Genomic DNA, 20,684 nt, shown 5'->3' with positions numbered 1-20,684 from the left:
ATCAGTGTCTCTTTTGCTGTCTCGTACACTGGGTTATTGTTACCATCTTTCTAAATTCCATATATATGCGTTAGTATACTGTATTTATGATTTTCCTTCTGGCTTACTTCACTCTGTATAATAGGCTCCAGTTTCATCCACCTCATTAGAACTGATTCAAATGTATTCTTTTTAATGGCTGAGTAATACTCCATTGTGTATATGTACCACTGCTTTCTTATCCATTCATCTGCTGATGGACATCTAGGTTGCTTCCATGTCCTGGCTATTATAAACAGTGCTGCGATGAACATTGGGGTACACATGTCTCTTTCCCTTCTGGTTTCCTCAGTGTGTATGCCCAGCAGTGGGATTGCTGGATCATAAGGCAGTTCTATTTCCAGTTTTTTAAGGAATCTCCACACTGTTCTCCATAGTGGCTGTACTAGTTTGCATTCCCACCAACAGTGTAAGAGGGTTCCCTTTTCTCCACACCCTCTCCAGCATTTATTATTTGTAGACTTTTGGATCGCAGCCATTCTGACTGGTGTGAAATGGTACCTCATAGTGGTTTTGATTTGCATTTCTCTGATAATGAGTGATGTTGAGCATCTTTTCATGTGTTTGTTAGCCATCTGTATGTCTTCTTTGGAGAAATGTCTATTTAGTTCTTTGGCCCATTTTTTGATTGGGTCGTTTATTTTTCTGGAGTTGAGCTGTAGGAGTTGCTTGTATATTTTTGAGATTAGTTGTTTGTCGGTTGCTTCATTTGCTATTATTTTCTCCCATTCTGAAGGCTGTCTTTTCACCTTGCTAATAGTTTCCTTTGATGTGCAGAAGCTTTTAAGGTTAATTAGGTCCCATTTGTTTATTTTTGCTTTTACTTCCAATATTCTGGGAGGTGGGTGATAGAGGATCCTGCTGTGATGTATGTCGGAGAGTGTTTTGCCTATGTTCTCCTCTAGGAGTTTTATAGTTTCTGGTCTTACGTTGAGATCTTTAATCCATTTTGAGTTTATTTTTGTGTATGGTGTTAGAAAGTGGTCTAGTTTCATTCTTTTACAAGTCATTGACCAGATTTCCCAGCACCACTTGTTAAAGAGATTGTCTTTAATCCATTGTATATTCTTGCCTCCTTTGTCAAAGATAAGGTGTCCATATGTGCGTGGATTTATCTCTGGGCTTTCTATTTTATTCCATTGATCAATATTTCTGTCTTTGTGCCAGTACCATACTGTCTTGATAACTGTGGCTTTGTAGTAGAGCCTGAAGTCAGGCAGGTTGATTCCTCCAGTTCCATTCTTCTTTCTCAAGATCGCTTTGGCTATTCGAAGTTTTTTGTATTTCCATACAAATTGTGAAATTATTTGTTCTAGCTCTGTGAAGAATACTGTTGGTAGCTTGATAGGGATTGCGTTGAATCTATAAATTGCTTTGGGTAGTATACTCATTTTCACTATATTGATTCTTCCAATCCATGAACATGGTATATTTCTCCATCTATTAGTGTCCTCTTTGATTTCTTTCACCAGTGTTTTATAGTTTTCTATATATAGGTCTTTAGTTTCTTTAGGTATATATTTTTAATGGACAACAGCAGAATGAATACATATTCATATCAAATATATTTGCTAATTTTAAAAAATTAACACAGGAAAGTACTACAGTATAAGCCAATTGTTATGTATAAACTAGTGCAGATGGAGAAGAAAATAATTTCAAAGGAATTTCCTATTACATGGGAGTCAAAAAGTTTCGGAATCACCACCCAGTCACTAGCCAGTTCTTCTCAGACTCATGCATTTCAGGTCTGTTAAAAGAAAGTCCACTTTCCAATAGGTTAACACATGAAGGCCAAAAGGTTTCAAGAAGAGAATTCTAAAGATTCAAGGGAAACATGAGAAATTTAGTTTATTGGCTGTTTATATTAGGGGGGTGCAAAATGGTTTTGGTAAAGCGCTAAGGCTGTGGGTCACATAGGCTTAGATTTAAATTCTCATTCAGCCAAACTTAAGACAACTGATCTCTAGCAATATAATTGACCTCTCTGACACTTTGTTTCCTAATTTATGAAATGGGAATATTAATATGACTGCAATTATTGGGCTGTAGTGAAAATTAAATAAAACAAATATAAACCACTTTGCACAGGGTGAAAACATAAGTAAGAAAAGCTGTCATAATTTTTACACTAGCATTGATTTATTTACATTCACACCATCCTTAACATAGGTTTACCATTATGTTCAGATGAAGAAATATTTAAGACAGAGATAAGTTCCACAGTTTGAGACAAATTAAAGAAAGACATAAATTAAGGTCACAAATCTGTTTCCTCCAAAACATATAAAATGAGTGAGTGCTCAGATGAAGACTTTATTCACAGAAAGGACTCAGTAAACAGCTATCATTATCATCACTATTATCCTTCCTTTTATATCGTCCCGTTTCATTCCAGCTTTCTTGGAGACTACAACTAGATATTTAAAAGATATATGTGATTTTTTTTAAACACACAGTTGCTTACATATATTTACAAAATGATCACTCATAGGAGGTTATGGCAAAATAAAATATCTATTTTTTTTATAGCAAACAGGGATTTTTTTTTTAATTGAAGGATCATTGCTTTACAGAATTTTGCTGTTTTCTGTCAAACCTCAACATGAATCAACCATAAGTATACATATATACCCTCCCTTTTGAATCTCCCTCCCCATCCCACCCCTCTAGGTTTAAAGCCTTTATACATACAGTGAGATCTAACCTGATAATAAAGTCCAAAGAACATGAGAAATGAAAAGCCAGCATCGCCTGATATTCAAATCCTTGGTTGAGAAATCTCATGAAAACAAGTTTCTGAGCTCTCCCTCAGAAATCGCAAGCTCTGTACAGAGATGGGCCTTTTGGTCTCTGGAACTGAGCTGTCCCTTATCCTCTTTCTTCCTGAGGACAGGATCAGGACAGGATCCTGGAACTGAGCTGTCCCTTCTTCTCTTTCTTCCTGAGGACAGGATCAGGACAGGATCCACCATCAGTGAGAACTTCTGAAATAAGTGCTGCTCAAGTATCTCACAGCTGATTCCACCAGCTCTCCCACTTGTCACTGTAGAGATATTTAAGGGCATTTTAATCCCAGAATAGGGAGTAGGTGAGGGACTAGCTCTCAATATTCAGAGACCTGGCTCTGGCTTACATGACACATTTTGCAGTGAAGTGAGGCTGGGATGGACGTTTGGTCTCCCTGTGATTGTGGTTAGTGAATAACAGTACTGGTTTCTGGGCTCCTCCATCAGGAACCACTGTCCCCATCCCTTATGCTCTGGTGGCATCTCTGAAGGCTACAACAACTTCTGAGCAATTTTAGCTTTTCAGCAGACTCATTTTCCCAATTCAGTCATTTAATCCTCACCACTTAAGCAAGTGCATAATGTTAGTTCCCTTTTACAGATGAAAAAACAACAACAAAAAAAAAGCAGAGAGGTGAAGCAACTTGCTAACACTGACAAAGCTGATTCACGCTGTAGACGATGAGAAATCAAGAGTTTTTAAGCCAAAGCTCTTAGCTCTGATTTCAAAACAACTGACTGTTTCTAAATCTCTTAGAATTTCCTTACATTTATGGTGCAGATTCTTTTCTATAACACAGATGTGTGATTGCTGCCAAGTTCTGGGCACACATTCTTGCGCTTGGTCGCTTGGTCATGTCCCAGTCTTTGTGACGCCATGGACTGTAGCCCACCAGGCTCCTCTGTCCATAGGATTTCCCAGACAGGAGTACTGCGGTGGGTTGCCTTTCCTTCCCCAAGGGATCTTTCTAACCAAGAACTGAATCCATGTTTCGGGCTTGGTAGACAGATTCTTTACTACTCCACCACCAGCAAAACCCTCTATGAGACACTTGTTCTTAAATCACTGGTGATTTCCCATAACAGTTGCTTCATTTTCAGAGTCTTCTTTTCCTTTTTTGGAGTCTTAAACTACTTTAACGTACAGGTATTTTCTGCCTTAACTGTACAGACTTTATAAATGATATTTCTTTTATGCTCGCCAATATTCTATTTCCAAGTCTTTTTGCGAACTATGGTACAATTTTTGAAAGCTACTTCTGTATGCAAATTCTCTCTTCTTGGGAATGTGATAAGTAAAAAGTTGGTTTTTTTAATTACTGTAGTGGGAGAACATTTATAAACCTCTCAAACCAAGGGTGATCAGAAAAAGTATACTTTGATAAATGTACGTTTAGAAGAGTTTCTTTACTGTTCTACATTTTTTTCATGTATAGTTGCTTTCCCTCTTTTAAAATAAAACCACTCTAGCTAAAGCGCTTGGTATAATGAGTGTTCAAGAATATTACCGTTGATCTGTTGCATACCCACAATCAGGGCAACATTATGACTTTTGTGAGCCCTTGGTACTTACATCCTTATAGACCATTTCCTCCATAAAATATTAAAAATCATATTTTCTGACTGCATTTTTATATAGATGACTATAATCCAAGTTGAATTTAAATTATATTAATTTTTTTCCTGCTGTTTTCAAAATAAAACATTTCAGGGGCTCTTAAAACTATTGTGGGCTGTAGGCACTGTGTCGACTATGCCTTAATGGATAGCAACCCTGGCTTACAATATATGAGCCCCTGAAAAAAAACTGATCCAGACTAATACAGGAAATACATTTCTATAAAATATCACTAGTGTTTTTTTTTTTAACCTGAATACTCCACACAAGGTTTATTCATCACTAGTTTTCATTATTTGTCCCAGAGCTTCTTCATGACATTTTTCACTTCTGCATTTCTCAGGGTGTAGATTAAAGGGTTCAGCATAGGAGTTACTATGGTGCAAAACACAGTCACAGCTTTGTCAACGGGGAAGGAGGTCGTGGGTCTTAGGTAGAGGAACGAACAAGGTACAAAGAACAGGATGAAACTGTGACATGAGAGGCACAGGTGGACAGGGCTTTGCGACGCCCTTCAGAGCTGTGAGTCCTCAGGGAGCGCAGGATGACAACATAGGAAGCAACCAGCATTAGGAAAGTTAGCAGACACAGTGACCCACTGTTGGCAGAAATCAGGGGCCCCAGAGAGTGAGTGTCCGTGCAGGCTAGCTCCAGGAGAGGTATTAAATCACACATAAAGTGGTCGATGACATTGGGGCCACAGAATGGTAACTGAACCATGAACAAAATCTGGATCCCTCCATGGAGAAAGCCTAACGCCCCAGCCATTCCAACCAGGAGAGCACACACGGGTCGACTCATGACGGTCATGTAGTGCAGGGGCTTACAGATGGCCACAAAGCGGTCATAGGCCATGACAGCCAACAAGACAATCTCGGCTCCAGCAAAGAAATGTTCAGCAAAGACCTGAGTCATGCAGCCGCTGAAGGAAATGGTGTTCTTTCCAGAGACCAAGTCAAAGACCAACTTGGGTGCTATGGAGGAAGAGTAGAAAGCATCTATCATGGACAAATAGGACAGAAAATAGTACATGGGAGAGCCGAGGGCTGGGCTGGTGAAGACGGTGATGGAGATGAGCAGGTTACCTGCCAATGTGATCAAGTAGATGATCAGAAACACAGCAAATAAGAGTGTCTGCAGTCCTGGATTCTGGGTCAGGCCCAGTAGGATGAATTCTGTTACATTGCTCATCCTCTCCATCAATTCATCTTGGTCCACCTGGAAAGATCACAATTTTTCTGAATGATGGCCTCAAATTCAATATAAAATAATTTATATGTACAGAATCAATCTATTTGGTGATACATAAATACTAAGACAGTTTTCTAAAGTGATTTGTAGTTTTCAACAGCATCTTTTGGGGAACGTTGTTGCTGTTTGGTCACTAAGTCATGTCTGTCTGTTTTGTGACCCCATTAACTGTAGGCCACCAGGCTCCTTTGTCCATGGGCTTTCCCAGGCCAGAATACTGGAGTGGGTTGCCATTTCCTCTACAATGGATCTTCCCAACCCTGGGATCAAACCCATGTTTCCTGCATTGGCAGGCAGATTCATCTACCACTGAGCACCAAGGAAGCCTGTTGGGAACATTATAGTGTTTCTTATTGATATTTTCTCATCATTACATCCAAATTCATTCTTAGAAAGTTTAACCTTCACTACACATAATCTAACTACAACAATTATTTCAGTGAAACAAAATTGGCTAAATTAAGTTAACCTTTCTTAAATGGCAGAAAAAAGAATTAGTTATCACTAACCTGGACTGGTTAACTGGAGATTCCTCAGTTTTTAAATTAACCACAGTCATTGTTTTCTCCCCACCAGGCATTTGCCCCACAGATGCAAATAGACTACGTGAACTATCAGGAGGAACACTGGAGTTCTTTGTCTCTAGACAACTCTCTCATTTTCGGGATTTACTCAGAAAATGAACTGTTAGTTAAGAAAGTGGTAGCTCTACGATTTAATTTTGACTCGACTCACTTTCTTGGCTTCTTGTGAGGTTATAAATGCATCTTCAGACATGCATTATAAACAATTCTTCAAATCAGGAAAAACTAGTATATGGAATTATAGAATGTATAAGTAAATCAAATCCATTTGATTGGACATGGTTTTCTCAAATCAATTCTGCCAAAGAGTCCTTGGGAGCAATGAGTCCCAAACAGATTTTCAGCTTGTTGATTTATGGCTCTGTGGTTATTTATTTCAAGGTCCTTCTTTGCAATTCTTTCTTCATTGACTGTAGAGAAGCGCTTAAATAGATTTTCACAAAGTGCAGGGTTTGGTACATTGACCTGTCAAGTCCTCAGAGGATTAGTAATTGGCCCTGTTGGAATCTTTACTGATGTGTTGCCAAGGACTTGCCTTTGCCCCCATCTGGCTCCCACAAACAACACTTAGAGGCCAGAAATGCAGTTGAGCTGTGGTTAAACACATGCCTCTGGCTATAGTTAAGGCTGAGACTTGGTAAGGTAAGTGCAAACTTTGGTGACAGGGCTTTGTTCTTCATTTTGGCATTGATGATCCTGGCAGAGGATATATGGGGTGATTTTAGGCATAGGTCAGAGTTCAGAGAATAAATTTCTCTCTGAAAATATGAATGTTCTAAAGGGTATGGTTGCTCTGAGAATGGAAATGACAGTCTTCAAAGTTATGTGCCAGCTTATTCTGGGACACTGTGACATTTTTATAAGTGATTCACTGAGGAGACTGAAATGACAGGAGTCCGAGTTCCCAAACACTGAGTAATTTAAAAGTCATAAACATATAAACTTCCTCTGGGATGAGTACCTAGGTGACAGAGTCTCATGGTTTCTGTGGTATTCTCATGGCATTCTCTCTACTCAGAGAGAGAATCATGGGAACTTACAGTAAATCCTAGGCCTTCACAGAGTAGCCATTGAGAAAATCACACCCAGCTAGTCTCTCATGAATAAAGATGTCCAGAGGCAGAGAATGGAAACACTACAGAAAGGAGGCTCCACCACTGTCTTCTGTCCCTCCGCTTCTGAAGTGATGAAGAGCCAGCTGGAACCCTGCACAGAATCACCTTTCTTTGTTATCAGCCTTTACCTTTATTTATTTTTTTTTAATTTTATTTTATTTTTAAACTTTACATAATTGTATTAGTTTTGCCAAATATCAAAATGAATCCACCACAGGTATACATGTGTTCCCCATCCTGAACCCTCCTCCCTCCTCCCTCCCCATACCATCCCTCTGGGTCGTCCCAGTGCACTAGCCCCAAGCATCCAGTATCGTGTATCAAACCTGGACTGGCATCTCGTTTCATACATGATATTTTACACAGCCTTTACCTTTAAACCATATGAATGCATTCCTGAAGTTCAGAAGCCATGCACTCAAATCTGTCCACAACAGTTAACAACTTTGCTCCTGTTTGCTGCCAACCTCACTCAAAGTCTGTCCCTCCCCCTTGATTATTTTAGTCATACAATACACATAACGTGAAATTTACCATTTTAAGTGCACAGTTCAGTGGCATTTAATACATTTATTAATACATTGTCATGTAAACATCTTCATAAGTTTTTCATCTTCTCAGATTGAAACTCCACATCCGTTAAATAATTGCTTCTCATTCCTGCCTTCCTCCAGCCCCTAGAAGCCATAATTTTGCTCTTTTTGTCTCTAAGAGTTTTATTATTTTATACAATTAAATAAATTGAATTATGCAGTATTTGTCCTTCTATCACTGACTTATTTTGCTTATAATAATGACCTGAGTGTTCATCCATGTTGCTACAAACAGCAGGGTTTCCTTCTTTTTAGAGCCTGAATGATTTTCCACGTAAGTATGCACCACATCAGAAAATCCATTTATCTACTGACGGACATTTAGGTTGTTTCCAAGTCCTGGCTGTTGTGAATAATGCTGACAGTGAAAAGTGAAAGTTGCTCAGTCATGTCTAACTCTTTGCAACCCCATGGACTATACAGTAAATGAAATTCTCCAGGTCAGAATACTGGAGTGGGCAGCCTTTCCCTTCTCCAGGGGATCTTCCCAATCCAGGGATCAAACCCAGGACTCCCACATTGCAGGCAGATTCTTTACCAGCTGAGTCACCAGGGAAGCCCAAGAATACTGGAGTGGGTGGCCTATCCCTTCTCCAGTGGATCTTCCCCACCAAGGAATTGAACTGGGGTCTCCTGCATTGCAGATGGATTCTTTCCCAACTGAGCTATCAGGGAAGCATGAAAGTGAAAGTCTCTCAGTCGTGTCCAACTCTTTGAGACCCCCATGGGCTATACAGTCCATGGAATTTTCCAGGTCATTACTGGAGTGGGCAGCCTTTCCTTTCTCCAGGGGATTTTCCCAGCCCAGGGATTGAACAATGCTGAAATGAGCTTAATAGTGCAAATACTTCCTTGAGATCCTAATTTAAATTGTTTTGAATAAATACCCAGAAGTGGGATTACAGGACATACGGTACTTCTAACTTTGATTTCTTGAGGAAACCTCATCCTGTTTTCCAAAGGGTCTGTACCAGTTTATATTCACATTGACAATAAGACAAAAGCCCCCATTTCTCCACATCCTTGCCAAACCTTTTGTTTTATATAATGCATGTTCTAACAGTGAGGGGATATCTCACTGTGGTTTGGATTTGCATTTCCCTGATGATTAATGTTGTTGAACATCTTTTCATATACTCGTTATTCATATGTATGTCTCTTTTGTAGAAAAACATATTTAAGTCCTTTGCCCATTTAAAAAATTAAACTATTTTTGAGCATGTGAACACTAGGTTAAAGTGAAAGTGAAATCACTCAGTTGTGTCCAACTCTTTGCAACCCCATGGACTGTAGCTTACCAGACTCCTCCGTCCATGGGATTTTCCAGGTAAGAATACTGGAGTAGGTTGCCATTTTTTCTCCAGGGGATCTTCCCAACCCAGGCATTGAACCTGGGTCTCCTGCATTGCAGGCAGACCCTGTACCCTTTGAGCCACCAGGGAAGCCCTTTAGGTACTAGATACCTAAGTTATTACATGAAAATAATAATTTAATTACCTAAAATTCATTTTGTTTCTACTGAATGAGGACATTTGGCAGACATTGATTCTTCTAGTTCAACCTGAGTACATCTCTGACAATTTTCAGCAGGGTTCCACATAGATACAATGGCCCTTGAGTAATGAATAGGGTTTCCTGAAATCTCTATATGTATAGTCCATACTTTTTGAGTTAAATCTTTCTTCTGCTATGCAATGAGGTTTTCTACATGTTCTGTTGTGTTTCCAATAGTAACACAAATTAATGGAAAGTAAGCTGAAGTAGAATGGGGAGACAGTGACTTGGCCGTAGCTGGAGACTTGCCCAGCTTCTCCTTTACCCCCACTTGCTCGCTTACCCCCACTTCTGCCTGTGCTACAGACAGTATCATGAGTAAGAAGTTAAATTACTCTTTCCCCTGGCTTTATACATTATATATACTTCTGCGTTTTGCTTTCCTTCAACTTGGAGAAGTCCTTCTAGTTAAAGGCTACCCATCCTTCTACAGTCTAAAGGGATGAATCAATGTTTAAAAAAAAAAAAAAGAGTTTTGTGACTGTCAGTGAAAGATTCTATTAAATGACTATCTGCCTATTCACTTAAGGGAAGGAGGAAAAACCAATGCCCTGTCTTAAGCAATGTCCTTATAAATTAGAATCTCATCTGATAAAATATTCCTACCTACCCTTTATTCTCCTTATATTCAGGAAATGCCTGTGTTTATCTAAGTTTTAATAAAATAAAAACTGTCCCACCTACCAGCAGTCTACTATTTTCCTGGAAACATGAGTCTCCTTAAAGTAGCTAAATATCTCAACCTGCTGAGAATCTGATCAGTATGATGAGATGCTTGGATGGCATTGTCAACTTGGACATGAATTTGAGCAAAGTCCGGGAGTTGGTATGGGAACTCCCAGGGAAGCCTGGCATGTTGCAGTCTATGGGGTCTCAAAGAGTTAGACACAACTGAGCAACTGAACTAAGCTGAATGATAAGAAGTGGGGCCTCTCCAGTGGTTCAGTGGTAAAGAACCTGCCTGCCAATGCTGGAGATTTAAGAGGTGCAGGTTCAATCCCTGGGTGGGGAAGATCCCCTGAAGGAGAAAATAGCACCCCACTCCAATATTCTCGCCTGGATAATCCCATGAAAGAGGAGCTTGGCTGGCCACAGTCCATAGGGTTGCAAGTGTCAGACACAACTGAGTGTCTGAGAAGTGGAGCAGTGTGTGCTGATACCAGATCAATGCTCGATAAACCATACACCATGTAGGGGTATATGTGTTAGGGCTGCAAGTGTGTGTGGTCACATGTGCACACTGGACATTTGTTTCAGAATTTCACACCACATTACAGTTAGTATACAATCATGCTTATGTTTTAGTGTATAAACCTATTCTATACACTTCCATGACTTTAGTTCAGTCAACCTTAATTGTATTCCCTGTTTTCTCAAAGTCCCATCACACTATGGATTCTAATATCACTGTCAGTATAAATCAGGTGCAGGTGAATCATCAATAGCTGTTGTAATCAGTACTCTGATGCGCAGTTGGAGGACCAGGTTAGTAACATTTCAATCAGGAGATTTTTCTCGTGACTGAGGAAGATTCCATCTCAAATACAAGTTGGGAAGAGAAATGTGGTGCTTCCATGCTCTGCGGTTTAGGACAAACTTAAGAATTAAAACCATGAAGGGGCATATACTCACTTGCATGGTCAACAACATAGGATATGGATATACTAGGCATAATTTCAAACTTTCAAATCAGCTTTATTCTGAAATTTTTTGATGATTTCTCAACTTTCACAATGACAGTAAGAATTCTTCTCTGAGAGTGACTGGTCATTTCTTTCCCTAGGTTCCTGTATCCTCCATCCACAATTGCTCATTTTTTCCAGAGATTTTTCAGGGCATTTTTCACCTCTGCATTTCTCAGGGTATAAATCAGGGGGTTGAACATGGGTGTCAAAATACAGTAAAACACAGCCACTATTTTGTCAATGGACAAAGTAGATGACGGCCGCATGTAAATAAATATACAGGGCATGAAGAACAAAGCAACAACCGTGAAGTGGGCCCCGCAGGTGGAGAGGGCCCTGCGCCTCCCCTCTGTGCTGTGGGATCTCAAGGAGCGCAGGATGACCAGGTAGGAGGCAGCCAGCAGGAGGAAGTTCAACAGGCATATCACACCACTGTTGGCCACCACCAGCAGGCCGATGACATAGGTGTCGGTGCAGGCAAGTTCCAGCAAGGGGTACAAGTCACAGACAAAGTGATTGATCACGTTAGGCCCGCAGAAGGGCAACTGCAGGACCAGCAGGAGCTGAACCAGGGAATGCAGGAAGCCCCCCAGCCAAGCCAGCCCCACCAGCAGGGCACAGAGATGCCTGGTCATGACGGCCGTGTAGTGCAGGGGCTTGCAGATGGCCACGTAGCGGTCATAGGCCATCACCGTGAGCAGGATGATCTCAGTCCCTCCCAGTAAATGGGCAACAAAGAACTGAGCCAGGCAGCCCTCAAAAGTAATGGTTCTCCCCTCATACAAGGAGTCAGCAACAAGTTTGGGAGTCATACATGAGGAATAGCAAGTATCAATAAAGGACAAACAGGAGAGGAAAAAGTACATAGGTGAGCCCAAGGTGGGGCTGAAGACAATGGTGATCATGATAAGCAGGTTGCCTCCAACAGAGACCAGGTAGACAATCAAAAAGAACACAAGCAAAACCCTCTGCACCTTGGGGTTTTGTGAGAGTCCCAGCATGAAAAACTCCGTGACATTTCTTGGACTATCCATGAATCGTGAGCTGCCACAAGAACTTGGGTGAAGAGGTTTACCAAGAAAAAATTGTTACTACCTCTTATAAGACATTTCAAAAATAAAAAATGGGGGAATTCAATACAGTTAAACCAAATCCTGAATCCCAAAGCAAAAACATACATATTATTTTCTGCACTTCAAATCAGTAATTTTCCCAAAGTACAAAGCTAAATCATAGACAAAATAACTCTGCAAAATATTACACCTCTTGCTTTGTAACCATTAAGAATAAATTCTCATTTTTTTAGATTGATATCTTCAAGGAGTCTTTTATAATAAAAATTATATATATATATATATATATATATATATATATATACATATATAAGTTCATTAAAAATAGCCAGTTATGGGAAAATAATTTTCCTAAATATTTTTCATAGCCACACTTCCAACTCCCCATTGTACTGTTCAATGCACCTGGTTATCTTCTATATTTCCTCCACCATCCACTATAACCATGGAAATCATCCTTGACTTTTCCCTTTACTAGTCCATCTTATAATACCAAAATGAATCACTGCAACTTTTCAAATCTTATTCCTTAACCTTCATCCATTCTTCCATTCATTTATTCCTTCATTTATTTATTCCATAAACATTTTTGAGTACCTACCACACTATGGGCTTTCCTAGTGGCTCAGACAGTAAAGAATCTGCCTGCAGTGAGGAGACCCAGGTTCGATCCCTGGGTTGGGAAGATTCCCTGGAGAAGGGAATGGCTGCCCCACTCCAGTATTCTTGCCTAGAGAATCCATGGACATAACAGCCTGGCGGGTTCTCAAAGGGTCAAACACACCTGAGTAACAAACGCTTTCACTTCACTTTCGCCATACCCAACCATAGTGCTCAGCACTAGATTTAGACTAATTAGCAAAGTAAGTTGATGGCTGCTACAATAACATCATAGCTGGTGTCTCCGTCATCTTCCTCACCCAGACACCTGCTCAGTGTCCACACTTCAATCACAATGATATTTATAAAACATAATCATTCAATCATGTCATTATCCAGTTTAAAATTCTTCAAAGACTCCTCTTTATATTCAAGATAAAATCCAAGCATTTTAGTCTCATTACAAGTCCCTGGACCCTGAAAACCCATCCATGTTATCCTTCAGCTCCCCTCCCTGTTCACTACTGTGGACTACCCTAAATTTCTGACCAAGTCATGCTCATTCACACCTCATTGCCTTCCACATGTTATTCCATCACCCCACCTACTGCCCCATCCTACATACCCATTCCCGTTTCTACTGACTGACTCTTAAACATCCTTCAAAATTTCCACAAGGAAAATGGTCTCTTCCCTCACTTTAGTCTAGATTATAAGAACTTCCACTGTCCACCTATACCATCTCCATCCTGGACTTTTGCACACTATGCTGTGTTGGTTTTCCTCTATCTTCCCACCCTACATTAGGAGCAGCTCAAAAGCAGGAATTTTTTGTGCTAGGAATCTCACTGCCACACCTGGAGCAGTGTTCAATGAATAGCTGTTGAATGACTAAAAATCTAAAACCAAAAAATATAGGAAACTTACAATACCTGGATCTAAGAAGGTTGATAGTTTCCTATTAGAATTTCTGTTACATTCTAACACAGCAGAGTGACAGAACCAATAGAATTCTTAACAGGTCATCTGGTCCGTATTTCTGCATCATCTGGTCTTTCTTCCCCCTGCTTTGATGATATGTGTGTTAAATGCCTAAATAAGATTTTTTAAAGTTCCTGCTGAGAGGGAAAAAAAAAAAAAAACGCAGTGAGAAATTATCTATGATTTCATAATCTCTTCTTTGACTCGGAAATCTCCCACAATCCTTAGTCACCCAGGTTCAAAAGCTGGATGAGGGATTTCATTTATTTATGGGCTACAGCAGACTTCTTAAATCATCACTTCCCACACACTTTTCATTGGATCATTCTATTAGGTTAGAAAACTGACTGAGTTTCATAATTCTTTCTTTCCTAAGTAACACCATTTGGTGTTAATAGTGCCTGACTGAGTCAGGAGTGCTGTGTTCTGGTCCTAACTTAGCCAAGAGGTAACTGTGAGATTTCTTGAAATTCACTTCACCTTCCTGAGCCATAATATTCTCACTTGTAAAGTGAGGGAAACTGAAGGTAAAGAGTGTTATCAAGACATAGAGAACAAACATATGGACAGGGGCAAAGGGGGGATGGGGTAAATTAGGAGATTGGAACTGACATATATACACCACTATATGTAAAATGTATAACTAATGAGAACCTATAGTATAGCACAGTGGGGGGAAATGTTCAATTAGTTTGTAGGACATATATTAAGTTAACCTTAAAAATGCATTCCAATATGCACTGAGTGCAGACAAATACTGTTTGATCCCACATATATGAGATACCTAGGCTTCCTTGGTGGCTCAGGTGGTAAAGAATCTGCCTGCAATGTGGGAGACCCAGGTTCGATCCTGGGTTGGGAAGATCCCCTGGAGAAGGGAATGGCAACCCACTCCAGTATTCTTGCCTGGGAAACCCCACGGACAGAGGAAGGAGTCTGGCAGGCTAGAAGTCCGAAAGAAGGGCTTGACTTATTCTACATGCACCTTGAAAGATGAGCTATAGGAAATCATAAGGGAAATGTCATATTCAAATTACTTGTAAGCCATGTAAAGCTGGAGTTCATTCACAGCTCCTGAGATTCACAGTAGGTTTGAAAGGCCCACCCACAATTATTAAACCCAAAAATACATTCTCTTGGCAGCCAGGAAGAAATGGATCTAGCTACAATTTAGCAATGAGAAAATTTATCCTCCATGTTCCACTCTCCTTGCAGACATAATCAACCCAAGGCACTGGGAGAAACTAACAGATTGGGACCGGCACTCCAAACATGTGTTGTAGTCTTCTGGTTATATGGCAGGTCATGGGGAGACACATTATAGGGAACCCATCATCTCAGGAAAACTATAACCTGTGATTGAGGTTTCAAGAAAATTTTGCCTAAGTAGAAAGCCTCACTCACCCAGCCTAAGTTTAGTATCAAAGAACAGTAGTCTATTGTTGTTAAAAAAAAAAAAAAAAAGTTCAAATTTACACACAAGAGGGAAAAGTCTTAGTAAAAGGATGGAGGGAAGAGAGGCATTTTCTACAAACAGGAGCTTCTGGGAAGGAGGAGTCAGAGAAAGAGCAATCAAGGAAGAGAGATCGTTTGGGGCTTTTTTGTTTGTTTACAGAGAGTAAGAACAAGCATGTATTGATGTTTAATTGTCACTGGTTAGAAGGAAATGGCAACCCACTCCAGTAATCCTGCCTGGAGAATTCCATGAACAGAGGAGCCTATCAGGCTACAGTCCATGGGGTTGCAAAGAGTCAGGCACAACTCTGAGTCATCACTCACTCTGCAGTAAACTCTTCACATGCATTATCTCACTCAATCTCCACAATAATCCTTAAGATACATGTGCCATCTTTATAATGAAGAATCCGTGTCAAAGACAATTGGCATGCTCAAGCTTACTTCTCATGAGCAGTAAGTAGTCCAGTCTGGATTTTAACTGAAGCTATCTATTTGAATACACATCAGGGGTTTGAAACAGAATGACCCTGAAGTACTAAATGGTCAATTGTGATCAACTGGAAATAGCAATAGATTCTGCCAGAATGAGCAGATGCTCACTCTGGGTAAAAAGGAAATTTACAGGCTAAAACATCATTAAACCAGAAGATTCATAGCTGGGCCCCAGAACTTAAAAATGTTATTACATTGAGGAATTCAACCAGATCCAAAGACCAGCCTGTCCTCTTTTAAAAACTGGGAGAGAGAAGTATCAGCCCTTTTATGCTTTGTTATAATAAAGACTGAGACATAGGGTCAAAAAGAACAAAATTTTAAAAGCTCAAAATTTAAAATTCAGGGCTTTCCTTGTAGCTCAGTGGTAGAGAATCTGCCTGCCAATGCAGGCAAATTGGGTTGGGTTCAATCCCCAACCCAGGAAGATCCCACGTGCCGTGGAGTGGCTATGCCCGTGCACCCCAATTATTGGGCCTGTGCTCTGGAGCCCAGAAACTGCAACATCTGAGCCTACACCCTGGAGCCTGTGCTCTGATACAGGAGAGGCCACCACAATGGGAGGCCTGCTCACAGCAGCTAGGGATTAGCCTGTGCAGCAACAAAGACCCAGCACAGCCAAAATAAATAAACACACAAAATTATTTTTTTTTTAAACTTAATTCCTTAAAAAAAAAAAAAAAAAAAAAAACTCTGGAATTCTAATGGACACAAGTGATCCAAAGAATATTTTTATTCAAAAAGGAAAAAAAAATTACAGTATCAAGCCAGCAAAGGACCAGTTTAGTGTATTCTAAAATCCCTGAGAGTGGTCAGAGCATTCCCAGTCCCTTTGGGATCAGCTTCCTTACAGACAGAGGTCCACATCTTAGTGGATGAGCACTAACACTTCCTAGAATTAATCAAATCAAATTAAAATAGCACTGAAATATGGGAAGAGCCTTAGACTCTCTATTCATTTACTCATTTATTCATTTATTCAACAGGTATTATTTTAGGTATTGGGCTAACTGATCAGGAAGCAGCAGAGGAAATCAGCTTGATTCCTCTTCTCACAGAGAGCATGGTATTCAGTGCTGTGACAGACATTTGCCCAAGGACTGTCTGAGCACAAGGATGAGTCCCACCTCAACCTGGAGGCAAAGAGTGGGAAAACTGAATTACTCACAAGCGCTAAACTTAGTTCCCTGGGCGCTGAGCACTCTCAGCTTCTCACTGCACAGACAGACTCCACTCTCACCTGGGAACCCTGCCGCTGCCACCCTATGGCCCCTGGAAGACAGCCCCGCAAGTGTCCCTTCCAAGTCCATACCAAGTCTATTTTCCACAGTTCCTCCACCCATCCAGCTCTCCCAGTCATGGGACCCCTTTATTTCAAGTTCTGCAATGCCCTCCTCTATCACTAAGCTCCGATCTCGGACACCCAAGTTGTTGATTAGGGCCCATAAATTTCAACACACTGATCGTTATTGACACTTCCAGCCTCATCCATAATTGTGAGAGTCATAAACAAAGAAAGTCAAAAGAACATTTTTTATGAATGCTGCAGAATTCCAGAAGAAGGTGCTATGGAATTGCCAGGTAAACTCACTGATCCTCGCAGATAATGGTAGCTGAAAATATACCTGTGATGGATTCATTTTGATGTGTGGCAAAACTAATACAATTACGTAAAGTTTAAAAATAAAATAAAATTTTAAAAAAATATATATATATATATTTTAAAGAGAAGCTGAATCTCTTTCAGAAAGAGCTTGAGAAATTTTGTATTATCTTGCATCCTTATAATGAGGGGCTGGCAGAGGAGAGGTAGAGAAATCAGGCAAAAGATATTTATAACAATTCTGAATGGGTGTGGGACTCACTACCCTGGACTGGGCTATTCTACATCTGGTTCTGATGACAAGTTCTTAATATTATTAGATCCTCAGATTTTGAAATAGCTGTTAACCCATGGAGGTCCCAGGTCTTCCACTCAGACAGTTTGAGCCTCAGTTTCTTCATTTGTAAAATAGGGATGCCAATAATTATTCTCTACCTGCTATGGATAAGATCAGATGAAAAAAGTAAATGAATAGATTATAGACATTGCAAAGCTTTAGGAAAAAAAGTTGTTGATTATTATTACTTACATATTGTTATTTTTTTCTTAATTCAAACCTTGAAAACAGGTATACAATAAGATTTTGAAAACTTTAATCAAAATTTAGAAAAATGAACTTTAGGTTCATTACAAATTATCAAATGAGTTGTTTAATTGTCTATTTCCATCGGAAATGATAGGAACTTTGAATTAAATAGAAAATATATCAACAATGAAGGAAAACTTACTTGTACAGCAAGGTTGAAGGACTTGAATAATGTGTAGTTTATTTTCTTGCTTGGATATTTCTCTAGAAAAAGTATTGAAGGTTAGAAATTTCTGAAATATGAGTTGAAGTTTTGGATTCTGGCTGTAAGAGTGGTTCCCAGCATCTCTCTTGTGACAATCACCACAGCACTGAACTCACTTAAAGCTGGTCGAGACCTGCTGGCTCTCTGGAGTCAGAGTTGGGAAGCAAGAGGCGGCAACACCACGCTTTAGATGACCCCAGTCCTAAAGCCCTGATGTCTGATCGCTTGGATGCAACCACTAAATGTATAACACCCACCAGAACGGGAACATCTTAATCTCATTGTCCTGGAAACAGGAACAATTGAAAGGAACTGACTCCCTCCTCCTAGTCAGCTGGAAGAAGCTGGCAACGGACCAGGAAGTTAAACATTTCAGTCCTGTGAGACTCTGTCTCAGAGGCTACCACATCTGAGTGTGGACCAGGACCGGCACATGGAAATACAGAGAAGTGGACAGAGGTGGTCACAAGTGCTGAACCTGTAGCCCCAGGTTGCCCAGCCTTCGATGGTCACTCTCTGTTATTAATACTATTCCAATAAAGCAGCTTAACACTCTACCTTGGATTCCTGCAGAGAATGATTCTGGAGCATCTGGGTTTCTGCTCCAGGTTTCTCCCTTTAGGCAACTTGACATTTAACCTTCTGTGTTTCAGTTTCCTCACCTGAAAAATGGGGCTAAAATAGTGTTTACTTGGGAATTAACAGCACAGAAACTTGTTAAAGAGAGCAGATTTTAAATATTCTCACCACACATCCAAAAAAGTGATAAGGAAATGAGGTGTTAACTGACCTACTGTGGTCATCATATAACAAAATACATTATATATATATATATATATATATATATATATATATATATATATATATCAAGTCATCACATTGTATACCTTAAACTTACATATGCTACATGTTAATAACATCTTGATGAAGCTGGGAACAAATAATGCCTACCTCATAAGGTCATTATGAGGATAAGATGAGAGTTTGTATCAAATGCTTAGAGCAATACCTGGCAGCCAGTAACTGCTATGTAAGTGTTTGCTATCACTGCTACTGTTAGTAACACAATCATCATTATTATCTTCAGTGTTGCTATTCCCTAACCATGTGCTCAGGCTTCGCTGGTGGCTCAGCGGTGAAGAATCTCCCTGCCAGTGCATGAGACGCAGGTTTGATCCCTGAGTCAGGAAGATCCCCTGGAGAAGGAATCAGCAACCCGCTCCACTCTTCTTGCCTGGGAAATCCCAGGGACAAAGGAGCCTAGTGGGCTACAGTCCATGGGGTCACAAAGAGTCGGACACGACTGAGCGACTAAACAATAGCAACAACAAGCATGTGCATCTCGCCACTTCTGTGCCGCTACAGCAACCTCATTGCAGCATACGGACACTTGACTGGATTATATGACACGAAGATAGCATAAAGAAAGTTTAGTAATATAAAGGAAATCCCGATGAACTAGAGCAGGTGAAATGAGGGCAGGGGAGGGGAGGTTCAAGAGGGAAGGATCCATACTTATGGCTGATTCACGTTGTTGTATGGCAGAAACCAACCGAACATTGTAAAGCGATTATCCTCCAATTAAAAATAAATAGAACAAAATAAAGGAAATCCTTAATATCAGGCACCAGTGCTCTCAGCGGCCACCAACCACACCACGTCCATCCTAGGGAGTCTCTAGATCAGGTCGCCCCCATCTCTCAAGGGTGCTTCTTCTGGCCCCATCACATCTGCTGGATCTTCTCTTCCCTCTGTCCATAGCCCTACATGTCTACCTCCAGTTCTTTGGAGAGAGAGAAAGAATCAGTTAGCATCCTTACAACTTCTTCACTCAAAATAATCAGCCTTTTATTTTACTATACTTTATTCTGTTACTAGTATATTTTATTAGGTACAAATAACCTAAACAGTGCAGCTTAGATCTTCTCTGCCTCAACTTCTTTTTAGAGATTCAGAGACCTAGATTTATAAAAGTCAAATGATAATGGAAATCTTTTCTTAAAAAATCAGTGGTACCCACTCCAAATATGACTTTTGCTATCGTCTTTAGTATGTTGAAAGACTTATTAAGGCTCATTTTTTATAGCGTGAAACTGAAAATCTTCTAAAATGTTCCCTTCACCTCCCCTAGTGGCCATAGACCACCTAGAGGCCCTCTTCCTTCTGTGACTTTTTCAGCATCGCCACTCGCCAACGATGGCCTTCAGGGCTTGGCTCTAAACCTTAGCATGCTATCACATGATGCCGCCTGCTTCACACATTTGTCTCTTTCCTCCTCCCATTGGTCGTTTTATACCCAGAGGGTACATTAGGGAACTGTAAAAATGAAACTATATGCAATCCATTATTTTTTCTTGAAATAGTGGGATATAAAATCTGGTAGGGACGTTTGAAAGTTTATAAATCTAACTTCTCATTTTAAAGAAAAGAGACACACACCTCAGAAAAGGTAATGAAA

At 40.1% G+C, this 20,684-nt stretch overlaps 3 protein-coding genes across 4 annotated transcripts in view; all 3 read right to left on the bottom strand.

Annotated features, from left to right (window-relative positions):
- Nucleotides 1–20,684, bottom strand: part of LOC109569227 (olfactory receptor 4C12-like) — a 177,282-nt gene that overhangs the window by 75,807 nt on the left and 80,791 nt on the right. The window lies entirely within an intron of this gene.
- LOC109569953 (olfactory receptor 4C45-like) lies at nucleotides 631–18,900 on the bottom strand. The gene is given in 5 exon segments (XM_070804252.1): nucleotides 631–4,747; nucleotides 4,750–4,914; nucleotides 4,917–5,664; nucleotides 18,164–18,225; nucleotides 18,785–18,900. Coding segments are annotated over 5 exon segments (1,080 nt in total). The 5' UTR covers nucleotides 18,861–18,900; the 3' UTR covers nucleotides 631–4,718.
- Nucleotides 5,665–16,514, bottom strand: LOC109569954 (olfactory receptor 4C3D). The gene has a single exon (XM_070804260.1). The coding sequence runs from the start codon at nucleotides 12,260–12,262 to the stop codon at nucleotides 11,354–11,356; it is 909 nt and encodes a 302-aa protein (XP_070660361.1). The 5' UTR covers nucleotides 12,263–16,514; the 3' UTR covers nucleotides 5,665–11,353.

The sequence above is a fragment of the Bos indicus genome, chromosome 15 (assembly GCF_029378745.1).
Source record: "Bos indicus isolate NIAB-ARS_2022 breed Sahiwal x Tharparkar chromosome 15, NIAB-ARS_B.indTharparkar_mat_pri_1.0, whole genome shotgun sequence".
NCBI classification, from domain to species: Eukaryota; Metazoa; Chordata; class Mammalia; order Artiodactyla; family Bovidae; genus Bos; species Bos indicus.
The sequence above is the reverse complement of the archived record's forward strand: the minus strand, read 5'-3'. Positions and strand labels throughout refer to the sequence as shown.